Below are 14076 nucleotides of genomic sequence, written 5' to 3' on the forward strand. Positions count from 1 at the left end.
AGTAAGCAGTCAACCCTCCGGTCAGCCTTGTCCCCTTGCAGCCCTCCCCCAGGCCTAGCCCTCCACAATCTCTGATTATCACACTATGGGCTCCTGTCAGAATGAACACTCCAGTTGCCAGAGTGTCAGGGCTGAGAGGAACCTCAAAGACCATTATGTCCAGAGATTGCAAATAGATTTCAACTCCTGTGTTCATCTCTGATCCCTGGAGCCCAAGACTGAGATTTAGTTAAGCAGAGAAGTGTGCCACCATCAACTGGTGATGTCTGCTGTGGCGAGAATATTTACACATATCTGACATTCCTGAGTTAACTCAGTTTAACCTCACATACGTATACATATACACATGTGACACAACTCTTTCAAAGAAACTACAGCCTAGAGAAGGTGAGTGTCAGGTCAAGGTCACCCAGTTAGTAGGTCAGGGAGCTATTTCCCATCTGGGTCTGCCTGACTCCTAAGCCTTGAGTTTCCCATTATCCTGTGGGCAGGGGAGCCATCCAGGGTTCTGGTAAAGAGGTATGGCATGGTTACAAGAGTTTCCGGGAGAATTACATGGCAAGCTGGCCAGGATGGGTTGGAGGTCCAGGCAAAGCAGTGAGGACTAGGCCTCACTCCTCCTCACTCCAGGAGGCCTTCCCGGAGTGAGTGATGAGGGGTCAGAATTTCCTATTGCTGTACCTCTGCACAGAGGCACTGAGAAGAAGGCAGGCTTCCTCCCAGGGCTCTATCAAGCCTTGGTCCAGGACATTCCTGGTTAATCGAGTGCCTACTGTGTGCCTAGTGCACAAATCATCACCCTGTTTTTAGGCAGACCCATTGAGCCTTCTGGGGGAAATAATGACTGGGCCTAAGGACTGGTGAGCAGGCTATGAAGCCAGGATCGAGATTCGTGAACAAGGGGCATGACTAAGGTGCTCAAATGGAACCATGGAGCTCCTCCTAAGCAGTGGTTAGGGACATGAGCCTTGCAATCAGGCTGCTCTTTCATTGGACAGATGCTTATTGATCACCTACCTACAGTGGGCCAGGCCATGCTCACCCGGGACACAACAGTGAACAAAACAGAAATCCCTGCCTTCGTGGAGAGTATATTCTGTTGGGGGTTGGGGGTACACACAAAACAATAAATAACACGTAGAAGCATATGGTTTGTTGGAAAATAGCCCAGAGCAAAGGGAAGGGTTGCATCACAAACAGGATAGTTAGGGTAGACCTCGCTGAGAAACAGATGTTTAAGCAAAGACTTGGAGGAAGCTGGGGAGGTATGCCAGGCAAGGAGGAGAGGTCCTGGGGCAGCAGGGTCCCTGGTGCACTGGAGCAGGGGCAGGGTTCTCTGTGCCTGGGGCCGAGCAAGACTGAGCCTGGCTTGTCCTTGAATTTTTCTAAATAGGTCAATTTAAAGATGAATGCTTCGTGAATAGCACAGGTGTAGCATAGTGACTGTGAGTAGGACAGAGTAAGCTAATACTTTCAAAGTGCTTAGCATAGTGTCTGGCATCGAAATGGCTCAATAATCCTCATTTTCTTTTGTTATTAGTATGCCTTTATACAAAAATCGCTACAGTGGTATCAGAAACACTGTATCATCTCACTAAGGTTCTTTTCTCCATTTTACATTTATTAAAGACATGCACAGAGAAGGTAAGGGACTTGCCTAAGTCACCCAGCAAGGCAGGTCAGGGAACAGGAGCTGTGTCTGGATAGCAGAGCTGCTATAACTACAGTCTGGAGAGGTGAGGCAGTAAGGAAACGACTCAAGACCAGGACTAAATGAGAATGGGGAACAGGGCACAGAGAGGTGCCACGAGACATGAAGGGAATGATGGACTTAGGCAGCGCCTACTGCCCTTTGCCCTTCAGGGCACACTGAGTGTGTTGGTTTTATTTTTGCTGAAGAGGAATCAGGAGGCTGAAAGAGCATCTCGTACAAGGTCACACAGCTCTCCAAAGGGTGAATCAGAATTCGAACCCAATCGGGAGGCCTCCGTCTGAGGACAGCAAAGGGAGGATGGAGGGGAGGGGACAACTAGAAATACTTAGGACGTAGAGTCCATAGTACTTGAGGTCTAATTTGACCATGCAGGGTTGAGAAGACCAGCTCAGGATCCTTGCTGTGACCCTCAGTTTCCCCCAGTGACAGCGAGGTGTCGCCACGGAGAGCTAGGGCTAACTCGCACCGCTCCTCCCACGGCACGGAGCATGCGTCCCGTTCCAGCTGGAACCGGTTTGGCGGGGCGGCTCGAGGGGCGGAGCTCCCAGTGCTCAGGCATGCGCGTGCCGACGTGAGCGCGCGCTCCCTCCCACCGTCAGTCGTCCTGGGCGTGAGCTGGCTGAGCGCGCCTAGCGCTTGCGCACCGGCCGAGCCGCGCGCGCGCGCGCCGGGCCACGTGCCGAGCGGCTCTGCGCGTCCCCGCCCGCCCCGGGAGTCCCGGGAGGCGCGCGCGCGCGCGGCTGACGCGAGGGGCGGGGCGGGGCGGGGCCGGCGCGGGGCTTTAACACGAAGGCCCCGCCCCTCGGGCGTACAAAACCGGAGCCTCGGGCCGGGCCGCGTGAGGGAGGAGGGTGAGTGCCCGCCGCTGGCCGCAGCTGCCGCCAGCCTCGTCCGTCACTTCATCCGTCTGTCCGGTCCACGCCGTCGCCGCCGCCGCCTCCTCAGCCCGGACGCCCGGGGCCCGCCCAGCGCCGCCCGGAGCAGCCGCGGCCCCGCGAGGAGACGGGCGCCGCCCCCGCCCTCCTCCCCGTCTGTCCGTCCGTCCGTCCGTCCGTCCGTCCACCCGCCCGCTCGCGCTTCCGTCCTTCTGTCCGGCTGCCAGCCTTCGGGCTGGTCTCCCCGCTCCGCCCGCTTTGTCTCTCCCCGGCTCGCTGTCTCTTTGTCTCTGCCCTCGCGGTGCCTCACAGCCCCTCCCTCACTCCCCGATCTCGGGTCTCCCTCACAGCGCTCCTCTCATCCCTCGGAGCCTCCCTTTCTGGGGGCCCCCGTTCCTCGGGACTCCCCCCCCCCCCTCACGGTGCCCCCCATCTTTGGGGGCCTTTTCTTCAGAAAACCGCCCTCCGCCACGGCTCCCCTCTGAGCTTCCCGCACATCCTTTGGGGGGGTCCTCCCTTCCATCTGTACCCTCAAATCCCTGTGGTCTTGCTTCTCTCTTAGCCCTCATTTCCTCGGGGTTTTTCTTCTCGGTGCCCCCCATATACGCTGGGACCTCCGAGATCCTTGGGGTCTCTCTCCTTGGGACCCCCAAAAGCTCCCCAGCTCCCAGACTTCACCCCTCCCGGCCTTCCCTTGGTTTGTCTCCGTGGCTGTCGCTCCTTGTTCTCTCTCAGGCCTCTGTGGCCCCCCAGTTCTGGGGGTTGGGGTCACCCGCTTTGCTCTCCCTGCCTCTACCCTCACATCTGTCTCAGTGGCCTCACCACTTAGTGGCTCTTGTGCTGAAGGCCCCCTTTCGAGCCTGCTCCTTTCCCCAGGGCTCTTGGCCCCCTTGCTTTCTCTGCCCCTGCTCCTTGTCTCCCCTGCTCTCTGCTCCCTTGTCTCTCCCTTTCCCTTTCTCTGTCTTTGCCGGTCTCTGGGTCTCTGACCCCCCTCTGGCCCTCATGGCTTTGTGTCTGGAGCTCTTGAAGCAATGTGAGTGGTGGGGTGTCCGGGTCGGGCCGGAGTCCGCCCGCAGGCTGGCCGCGGCGAGGCTCCATGGGGTTGGCGCTGGGGCTAGGGCTGGCGCTGGGGCAGGAGGCTCTGGAGCCTCCCAACAAAGGGGCAAGGAGGGAGGGGCCAGGCCGTCTGGCAGAGGTGGGAGTGGGGGTGCCTTCTTGCTCTGAGGCTTCTGCTTTAGTTGCTTGAGTGTGTGGAGGGTGCCACGGGCTGGACGTCCTGCCCGCTTGGTCCTGCATGGCCTGGCACTTTGTGATCGCTTGTGGGCAGGCCTGGGCTATTTTGGAGTTGGCAGGATGTGATATCACTTGGGCGTTTATTTAGACCCGGCTGGGGGTGGGAGCTGCGTTCTTGCCAACTTGAGTAATGAAATTTTGCAGGGGGGTGCGGCCTTTAGGCAGCTGGGCTGTAATGTTTGTGGCCAGAACTTTGCAGGCCACCAGACTGGGCAGGTGAACAAGATTATTGTGCTGCTTTGGTCTTGCTGAGACTCAGGATGAGGGGAGAGAGGAGTTCTTAATCTGACCACCCTTGACTATTCCGTTTGATGATCTAAGAACTCCGGGCCTTGATTCTGCCCGCTTCAAGCTGTGTCAGACTCTCGACTTCTCTAAGCCTCCGTTTTCTCCATCTGTAAAAAGGGAATAATTGTGCTAGTCTTACCAGGTTGTCATGAAAACCAAATGAAAGGTCTGTAGACATGCTTTATGAAGTGTTACTGTGCCTTTAAACTGAGCCCACAGGGAAAGCAGTTTGTCCAGGGTACACAGCTAGTTCATGGCAGAGCTAGGACAGGGATCCAGCCCCAGGACTCCCCAGAGTTCTTTACCTTTTGCTCCATTACCACCTGATTATTCAGGATTACACCTGCCCTTCCAGTGGGGCAAGGAGGAAGCTGTCCCTTATTTATGCTCTGATTCTTCTTTGTCAGTTTGTAAAGATAAGCAGGTGTGCATAGCTGGATGTCTGCTGGGAGACCGTTGGATTTTCCATGTTCCATCCCATTGTTGTTTGAGGGTGGGCCCTGCGTGGCCAGTGGCACTTGGGAATAAGGTCGGTCAGTTTGTGGTTGTGAACCTCTGCCGCTTTTCCTGCTTCCCTGTAGAGTGGGGGAACAAAAGCCTCAGCTGGGAGAGGCTCCACAGACCGCGGTGGGGGTGGGGGTTGCTGTCAAGGAGCCTAGGATGTCCTAGAATTTTGGAGCAGGAGATCAGCTGTTAGAGCACCCTTGTCTTATGGATGAGGCCCAGAGAGGCCAAGGACCTATACAGGGTTGAGCAAGGACTCTTGGTCCTGTTTCATGGCACTGCCTCTGAGGAGGTCACTGTCAGGCTGGTGTCACTTGCCCACTGGTATATAATGACAATTTCTAACATCTGTTGACCTTTTACTGTGGGTCCTGTGCTTGACACACTACTCAGACTGTGTGCAGTGGGGAGCAAGAAGGGCTTGGTCCTTGGCCTGGAAGTAGGGGGTTGGGATTCTGGTCCCCACATCTTACCACTCTCAGGGAGGCCACTTTCTCCTGGGCTTCAGCTTCCTTACCTGTAAAATGGGAATAAAAATCTCTGTCGTAAAACTGATTCTGAAATCATAGAATTCCTAAAGAAATTCTGTGAGGCAGAATGCCAGGGTTCTATTCCTGGCTATGCTAAGATGCAGTGTGACTTCAGACAAGTGTTCCCCTCTCTCTATATTTTTCTTTCTGAAAAATGAGGGAGTTGGATAGCATGGTCTCTTAGGTGCTTCCAGCTCTGACATTTCAGGATTCTAAGGTAACTCAAAGGCCACCTATTTGTACCTACATCTCATCTTACCTGTTAATGGTGTGCCTGGTCACAGAACAAGAGGGAGAATGTGTTGAATACTGCAGGGTGTATGCTGATAGGAGAGAGATCCTGTCTGGGCAGAGGGTTCAGAAAAGCTTCCAGGAGGAGGCAGTGCTGGAGTTGGGCATCTCTATACCAGGCATGTTCTGCCACTAATACAAACTGTTACAGAGAGTGGAATTAATGTGGGATTTAGAGCCTTAAACACCTGGTTTTAATTGGTCTCCATCATTCACTCCCTGTGTAATCTTTGGCAAGTTACTTTCTTTGGGCTTCAAGTTTCCTCATCTGGACTCAAGATAATATTTACACTACAGGATTGTGGTGAGGATTAAGTGAGATTATATATTTAAAAAATACCAAGTACGCAGTAGGCACTTAATAAATATGAACTTTCATCTCCCAGTAATATCTGGATCACTTTTTTCTTTGTGGGAACAAGACAGACCCAGCTTCTCCCCACCTCCCCCTCCCCACACCGACCCCCTGGTGCTGAGGTTCAGGTAACAAGGAAAGCACCTGACTGTTGTAGTAAATAATAGGAGTAATCCTCTAATCTCTCACTTGCTATATGAGCCATTGTGTAATCTGTCAGGCGCTTTCCTGGCCATTGTTCCTCACAACAGTCCTGGGAGGAAGTCAGAAACCACTGGAGTTCTCTCTGCTTCACAGGTGAATGGAGAATAGGGGGCCCAGAGAGGCACAAGGACCTGTTCAGGGTCCATGGCATGCCAGTGTCGGGGTGAGCTTGAGCCCAGACCTCTTGACTTTTCTTCTCCCACAGCCCACAGCTTTGCTCCAGATGTATTGCTTCTGTCTGGTAGCCTGCCCCTCAGGCCTCCTCCTCTAGTCTGGCATCTATTCTGTAGGGAGGGTTTGCTTGACATTTCCTCAGCCTCTGAGCTCATCCCAAACTTCAGCGGGACTAGCCTGAGGCTGGGCGGGGACTGAGTCACCACCTTTCCTGGCTTTCTCATCCTCAGCAGCTACCAGACTCACCCAGAGGGCCAGAGACCTGCCGGTTGTAGGACAGCAGCAAGGCAGGCTTTCCTCCCAGCAGCTCAGATTGGCTCAGGGAAGTCTCTCCCTGGGCTTTTAGGGAAAGGCTGCAGTGGTGGCTCCCCAGGGATCTGGAAGCACGAGCAACACTGAACAGCTGTCGCCTGGCCTTTCCTGCTCCGACCCTTTATTTGTGCTGTACCCTCCCCCGGTGGTACCTTCTCTTCCCTTTGAGGCCCACATTGTCAAATGCCACCACCTCCTCCAGGAAGTCTCTGATTGCTGCTCTCGAGTCAGACTGAATTCTGTCCCAGGTCCATACTTGCTAAAAAGTGGTTGCTTCACCTCTCTGTGCCTCAGTTTCCTAATATATATAAAATTTAGGTTCTTTATCTTTGTAAAGTTTAGGTTCCATCCCCAAAGAGTCTCCTTTGGCAGATCTGGGGGCAGGAATCAACTTTACAAGTTCAGCCCTCTGGAGGAGTCTGATGCTGAGAACCTGTGGGCTGCACTCTGGGAAAAGCTGAACTGAGAGTTTCCTGGGCTGGTATTACAGCTTGGCTTGTCCCCACTGCATGACCTTGGATTGATCAAGTTTCTGCACCTCAGTTTAGTTTTGTCATATTGGGATGGAAATCCCTCACACGTTGCCAGGAGGATGAGAACTCCCTTGAGAAATGGGCACCTTTATGCTCTGCCGCCGTTTACCAGGTGTCAGGGACTGTGCTGGATTATCTCGGTATCACTGCAGCAATCCCGTGATGCAGATACCAGTACTTTCCTCGTTTTACAGAGGAGGAACCTGGCTCCTCCTCATCTTTGTTGTGGGCAGGGTTGGTTGTTTCCAGAAGCAAGTCACCCTTTCCTTGCTCAGCCCTGGCAGCAGACACCTGGCCAGGGTGAGGGCTGTGGAATTGAACACCTGGGCAGGAATGCAACCGAGTCGTCAACAGGAATTTAATGAGGTCGATGAGGTGTGCAGTCTGAGTGCCTCTCAGATTCCCGGGTTCCCCAGTCCTGGCTGTAGCTGCCTCCTCTCCCTCAGGTTGTGTTAGAATCAGCTGGTTCTTCACCCATCCACTCCTGGGAACCAAGGCTCCCTTAAAGACAAATAATAATCTGTATTATACAGCTAAAAGATTATTTCTTGTTTCACAGTGAAGAAGCAGGCCCAGGTAAGGGGAAGGACAGGGACGTGCCTAGGATCCCAAGCCAAGACCATGTCAGAGCTGGGCAAGAACCATAGCCCTGCCTGCCCACTTCCATTTCTGTGTATCACTGGCCTGGGTCAACCAGTGGAGAGTGGGAACACTGAGGTGTGGTTTGGCCAGTGAAGTTTCCTCACAGGACAAGAGCAGGAGAAGTGGTCTCAAGTGTTTGGAGCTAGATTTGGCTCAGCCTGGAGCCGGTAGGGCTTGGAAAGCACTTTCTGAGACTTGCCCTCCCACCCCTGGGCCAGGCTCTGAGAGGGTGGGAAAGAACAGACAGGTCCTCTGCCCCTGGGAACTTATGGTCTGACAAGGGAGACAAGGCTTACAATTATGAGAGACTGTGTGACAGTCTGTAATTAAGCGTCTGCTGAGGAAAAGCATTGTTTGAGAAGGAAGAAGTGAGTGTGTGCCAGAGGAAACAAGAGTCCTCTTGAAGGGGGCTGGATTTGCAGAGACAGAGGGTGGGGCTGACATTCTAGGGAACGGTTTGTGCAAAGGCAGGGGTGCGGAGGCTGGAAGCTAAGCATGTATTTAGGGAAATAGTGAGTAGACTGATTTTGCTGATGCATCAGGACTCTGGATGAAAAATCTGGGAGAGGCCAGGAAGTTGTAGGCAACATTGAACATCAGCTGAAAAGCAGAGGCTTTGGGGAGCCATGGAAGGTTTTAGAGCAGGGGTAGCACAACTGGAGGAGTTTGTTTTTTTTTTCTTCAAGAAGGTGAATCAGGCTGGGTGAATTGGAATGAATGAAAATGATGACAGAGAGGAAGCTTCGCAAGCATCCAGATGAAAGGAGAGGGTGAGGTTTGGGTGGAGCCAGGAAAGGATAGTTGGGCTAGCAGAGGTTGTTGTGCTCCCTCAGGAGAGCCCATTCAGGAGTTTGATGGGCCAGAGGGTGTTGCTGCTTTGGGGGAGGAAATAAGTCTGAGCAAATTGCTTATACACCTGCTCTCTGCCAGGCTCTCTGCCAGGGCCTCCATGGGTGCTGTCAGAAATCCTTACACCAAGCCCGAGGCAAGTGGGCTTACCATCTCCCTTTTACAGATAAGGAAAATGTGGCTCAGACCCAGGGCTGACTGTCCGCAAACCCTGACTCTTCCCACAGTTAAGCTCTGCTTCTTGGAAAGGAAACTCTGACTATTCGGGTCTAGGAAGAATCTGAGCCTTCTTGCCCTTTGAATTGGGGGCACACAAATACCTCCCCTAAAGCCTACAAGCCTTTACTTTATAAAGGTCTGGAAAGTTGGGACTGGGTGCCAGTTTAGAATTTCTTCAAGGCAGGAGAGTCAGGAAAGTGAGGGGCCTTCACATCAGTTTTACTCGCCAGGCTGTGAGCAGCCTTCAGAGTCAGACCTCATATGTGTCTAGTCCAACAGTGGGCACATCCATGACTAGGTCCGTTGGGATTCTCAGCCAGCTGCCACCGGAGAGGGTGTTCCTTTGCCCAGCCAGAGGAATTAGCCACCCACAAAGGCAGGAAGGGACTTGTCCCAAGTTGCTCTCGGCATTGGAGAGCCAGGTGATGGAGCCAGTTCCCATTTTCCGGGCTGCAGCCAGGGATACCTCCTGGGCAGAGAGAAGAAGGGAACTGGTACTTACCGAGTGGCTTCCATGGGAGGCAGCAAGGGATGGTCCCAGTGCGCATGTATGAAACTCATGGCTTGGCCATTCTCCTCTCTGTGTCCTCCTGAGCTGGGCCTTGGGTCATGAGGCAGAGCCACCACATGGCAGGCACAACCTCTGAGCTCTGTGCACCCCCCCACCTTGCCTCCAGTAAACACCCCCAGGATCCATATGCCAGTCTACTTTGGCAAATGTTCTCTTAAGCCCAACCGTATGCAAGATAGGATTGTAACTGCACCCCTCTTTTTCTTACCAAAATCTAGACAGAGGCTTTAATAGGGATTTTTGTGCTCCTTTCGATCAGACACAGCCTGAGAAAATATTCAGACATTGGAACAGTGGAGTAGAGCGGCCTGTACTGTCCCTTTCAAGTGTAATAATTCATTTGAATAATGTTTTGTCATTTGCGCCATGCTTTCTCATAAATTTGACCATACACACATATATTCATTTTTTATCTTACTTCAGCACATTGGTTCTGAATCCTTAGTATTTGTTGAGCCTATTTTTGATTTGCAAAGCACTTTCATCCACCTAATCTTAGTAGATTTTCTACAACCCTGGGAGGTCATTACTATGCTTGTCATCCTTATTTTGCAGAAAGTGACTTGACCAAGGTCATTCTGGGGTTCACCAGCTGAGCTCATTTAGTCAACCAATACTGGAGTGCCCGCCGAGGGCCAAGCAGTGTGCTGGCCCTGGTGCTACAGGGGCAAGCAGAGCAGGCTTAGAGACTGAGTCACTCACCTCCCGGCGTTCACAGGATCAGTGAGGTACAGCCAGGACCTTCCCCAGCACTCCTGACCTGCACACTGGGCTCTTTCCTCTGCGGACCCCTGTAGTTTGGGCCTGTGGCTTAGATCTAGACTGTTGTAGTCCGTGAGCCCTCGACCTAGAGCATCACGGTAAAGCAAGCCAAGGCAACAGTCTCTGCAAACTGAACTTCCAAAGTGACAAAGAGGTCTTCAGTAATGACTTAATTATTAACAAGAAGGTGAGGAAGGGCATCTCAACAGAAGGCCATCTGCTCCTTCTCTTGGGGCGGGGCGGGGTGGGGGGGGAAGTTGCCTGAGGGCCACTATACCTAAGATCCTGGCCTGAATTTTCTCTAGCCTCCAAATATTTGATTACAGTCAGCACAGGTGTGGAGCCCTGTGGCCATGTGCTGAGCTGGGGACCCTTCCTTGCCTTCTTTAATATTAAATGAGATGAAATAAAGGCAGATCCTAGGATTTCTGACCCAGCCCCCTCAGGTCCCATGAGTGAGAACCAAGTGTAAGAGAGGTAGGGACCTGTCGGCATCTCCTATTGAGAGAAACAATCCTTCCTTTTTCCCTATCTTATCAGCCTGGCATCATTTCCCCACTGCTCCCTGTAGGAACTCTCAGCTGAAACTGTCCCACATTCAAAACCCTCTTCAAATCCTCCCTATACCTTAAGGCCACGTTTTTCCTGAGTCTTCCCTGACCTTGTCCCCCCTGCGCAGAGCCCTGCAGTGTCCAGGCTGCCTCCGGCTACTCTCAGAGGCTGGCCACCTGCTCTACAAGGCGGAGCGGCAGCCTTTGAGGAGACTTCAAAATCCAGATGCCTGGGCCCTGCCCCCAGGGACTTTGATCCCCAAGCCATAGAGAGAGGTTTCTATGGGTAAGCATTTTGCTGGAGTTATTTTTACGTATAGAAACTACGTTTTTATTGAAAAAGCAATACATGCATGTGTTTAAACATTTCAAACTTTGTAGAAAAAAGTGCCCAGTGAAATATGTGTCTCTCTCCCGCTCTCCACTCCTAGAAAATCACTATGAACAGTCTTGATGTTTCCTTCCAGAAATATCTTCATATGCAGGCAGCTGTGTCCATAACATCCCTTTCTATTACACAAACGTTTGGTAGCATATTCTCTCCCTACAGCCTGCCATTCTGTACTTTGTCTTCTTTACACAAGTCTGTGTCTGTTGTAGATGCACACAGGTCCATGGCCCCCTTTTCCATGACCGTGTGACAGTCACACTGTTAGATGGCCCACCAGTCGTTTGTCCAGTCCTCTACTGGAGGACATTTAGGTTGTTTCCAGTCTCGCTGCTGTGAGCAGTGCTGCAGCGAGTGCCCTTGCCCACGTGTACGTATGCGGGTGTGCCTGCCTGCGTGAAACTCGTTACAAAGAGTCTGTGCACCTAACATTTTGTGAGATAGTTTGAATTGCCTTCTTTGGCATTCTGAAAATGTGTATTTTTTTAAAAAGTACCCTGCCTTCCCTAGATTCAAGTTCATTTCCTTAGTTATTGGCCCAGGGGGTTGGCCAGTGTCACTCAGCAGCCCCTGGCAATGAGGTGTTTCCAGAGTAAGGGGTAGCTGAGAGGAAGTGAGGAATGAAGGGAAGAAATGGGCTGGAGGGAACTCTCTTACAGGTACCTGGGGACCTGTTGATGACTTGGTCTCCAGGGAGAAGCATCCCCCCTCCCACACTGCATCCTCCTTCCTGCATTTCTTGGGCATGGGCTGCACGGGGCCAGTGAACTCATTCATTCAGCAAATATTCACTGAGCTCCTGAATCCCAGTACAGGCTGGGCCAGTAGGTTCCTGCCCTTCTCTGAGCCTCAGTTTTTTCATCTGAAAAGTGGGGAGGTTCATCCGTGCCTTTCTCATGTCACCAGGCTAGTGGGAAGATTTGGTAAACCAGCCAGTGGGGAGCCCCCATAAAATAGATTATAGTGGTCTTAGCTAGACACTGTGCCAGGCACCCTGGAGTTGCGGAGTCTGATGTTAGTTCCAGTCCTGGGTGGGCTGCCTTGAGTCTTAGCAGATGGCCTGGTCTGCCCTCAGATTGGGAATTTGGGGGCAGCCGTTGGTGGGTGTCGCCACTTGCTGTGCCAGGACAGTCAGGCTCCTGCCTAGGATGCATTTGCTCTGCCCTAGGATGCTGGAACTCTCCAGGGCCCGCCTCAGGATGAAGGTGATCAGATGACAGGTGAGGAAGAGGTAGTCAGGGAGGCCAGGAGGGTCCCCACACCGAGGCCAGTTTTGTCTCCTCCAAGCCAAGAGAAAGGTCCTTTAGCGTCCCTTACAGGGCATTTCTACGGCTCCCTCTCTGCCTTCAGCGGTGGTAGGGATGAGGAAGGAGAAGTTCTCTAATTTTTCTAGTTCAAAATGACTAGTTTAAAATCACGAGCCTAGTTCCTCCCTCCCATTTTATCAATGGGAAAACTAAGTCTTGGAGTTGAGGGCCTCCTCCCAGGTGAGTGGTCAGCCTTAACTGAAATTAGAAGCCAGGGGTTCAGCCCTCCTCAGCCTTACCTCTCCCCATCTTTCCCACATCGTCCCAGTCTTTAGTTTCACTTTGGGGTTAAAAAACCAAAGTGAAAGAGAAAGGCAAAGCCGGAAGCAGCTGCTTCAGACCCAGCCCAGTCTGGGATTGGCCCTGGGGGACCCAGGCCGAGCTGGCCTCCCAGGAGGGGAGCAGGCCTCTTCTCCCTCTTGCTCTGGAGGCCTGGCAGTGGCTGGGAGCCCAGTAGGGCCCCACGGGTGAGGCGCCAGGCTACAGACGCGCTGGCGTTGTGGTGCCGCTGTCTGGGAGACAGCCAGTCGGACGGGTTCCCTGGTGAAAGTCAGCCTCACCCGGGTGTGGTCACAGGTGAGGAGCCTTTTAAACGCCCATCCTTCCGGGGCAGGGTTGAGCTGGGCCTATGCTGGCCTGGGGAAGAAATCCTGGCTTCCCAAAACCAGCTTTCACGGAACAGTTCCACTCTTCCTGAAGGTAAGAGCTAGGGCCCTGTCTCCACTGTGAAGACTTTTAAACTTTCGGTCACTGTGGTGGGGAGGGGGGGGCACTTACCTCAATTCCTGGCGGTTTCTTAAGGACCCAGTCGGCCTGAAAGCCTTTTTGCTTTCTTGGTTCCGGTCCCAGCCCCAAGAACTTGGCGAGGACAGGGTTTGGGGGAGCAGGAGCCATGGCTTCTTCCTGAGTTTTTAGGTGACCTCAGGCAAGAGCCTCTCCAGCTCTGGGCTTCAGATTCCCCATTGGTTTCTTGGCAGGAGGAGTTCCTTATAGCTCTGCTGTTCAGTTGAATCAGTTTTGGCCCCTTGGAAGCTAGCGAGTATCTTAACACCTGATTTGGTTGGCCTGGGTATTTCAAAGATTAGCTGTTATCTAACTCGCTGAGGTCTTGAGTTCCTATTTCTCTGTGCTTTTTCTAAGAAAATTCTCAGACTTGCCAAAGCAGATACAGTATCAGTTTTGTTGCTTCAACAAATACAGTTTCTGTGTACCTCTCTTGTCTGCACAATCACAAGGTCCCCAGACACAGAGCCATTTTGGTTCAAGGCTGCTCCCTGAGGGCACACACTGAGCCCAGGGTGGGAGATCGATCAGGTGGGTCCCCGGTGAAGGACTGCATTGATGATCCACACCTGGCCATGCGCCTCTGGAATGCAGAAAGCTCACACTGATAAAGCCCGGCTTTAAGGCTGAGCCAGGCACTGGGGGAGGAGCCCAGAGGTGCAGTCAGGAGCTTAGGTCTAGTGTCCTACTGCTGGGGTTTAGATCCTGGGCAGCCACTGACAGCTGTGAGACCTTGGGCAGGTTCCTTAACCTCTCTAGGCCTCAGTTTCTTCACTTTCAAAATAGAGCTGATAATATTACTGACAGTTTCAATGTGAGGACAAGAGAAAAATGTGTGTAACGCATTGAGCACAGTATCTAGTACAGAGGAACCACTGAAAAAATGTTAGCTGCTGCTATTACATCCAAGGGAGGAGAGAAGACGTGAAAT

The 14076-nt window shown here is 52.6% G+C and overlaps 1 protein-coding gene across 5 annotated transcripts in view; it reads left to right on the plus strand.

Moving 5' to 3' along the window:
- Window positions 1–2571: 2571 nt before the first annotated feature.
- LOC123851742 (disks large-associated protein 4) overlaps window positions 2572–14076 on the plus strand; it is a 62192-nt gene continuing 50687 nt past the window's right edge. For 4 of the 5 annotated variants that reach the window (XM_064573128.1, XM_064573129.1, XM_054510081.2 and 1 more), the window contains exon 1: window positions 2572–3622. Coding sequence is in view for 3 of the 5 variants with exons in the window: in XM_054510081.2 (XP_054366056.1) it covers window positions 3592–3622 (31 nt within the window). In the remaining 2 variants the exon portion in view is untranslated. Of the gene's footprint in view, window positions 3623–10821; window positions 10954–14076 lie in introns of those variants that run through there. The other variant, XM_054510083.2, reaches the window with a different exon arrangement.

This window comes from Mirounga angustirostris, unplaced genomic scaffold (genome assembly GCF_029215605.1).
Source record: "Mirounga angustirostris isolate CCGP_5_RB_7025 unplaced genomic scaffold, mMirAng1.0.hap1 SCAF_10, whole genome shotgun sequence".
NCBI lineage: Eukaryota > Metazoa > Chordata > Mammalia > Carnivora > Phocidae > Mirounga > Mirounga angustirostris.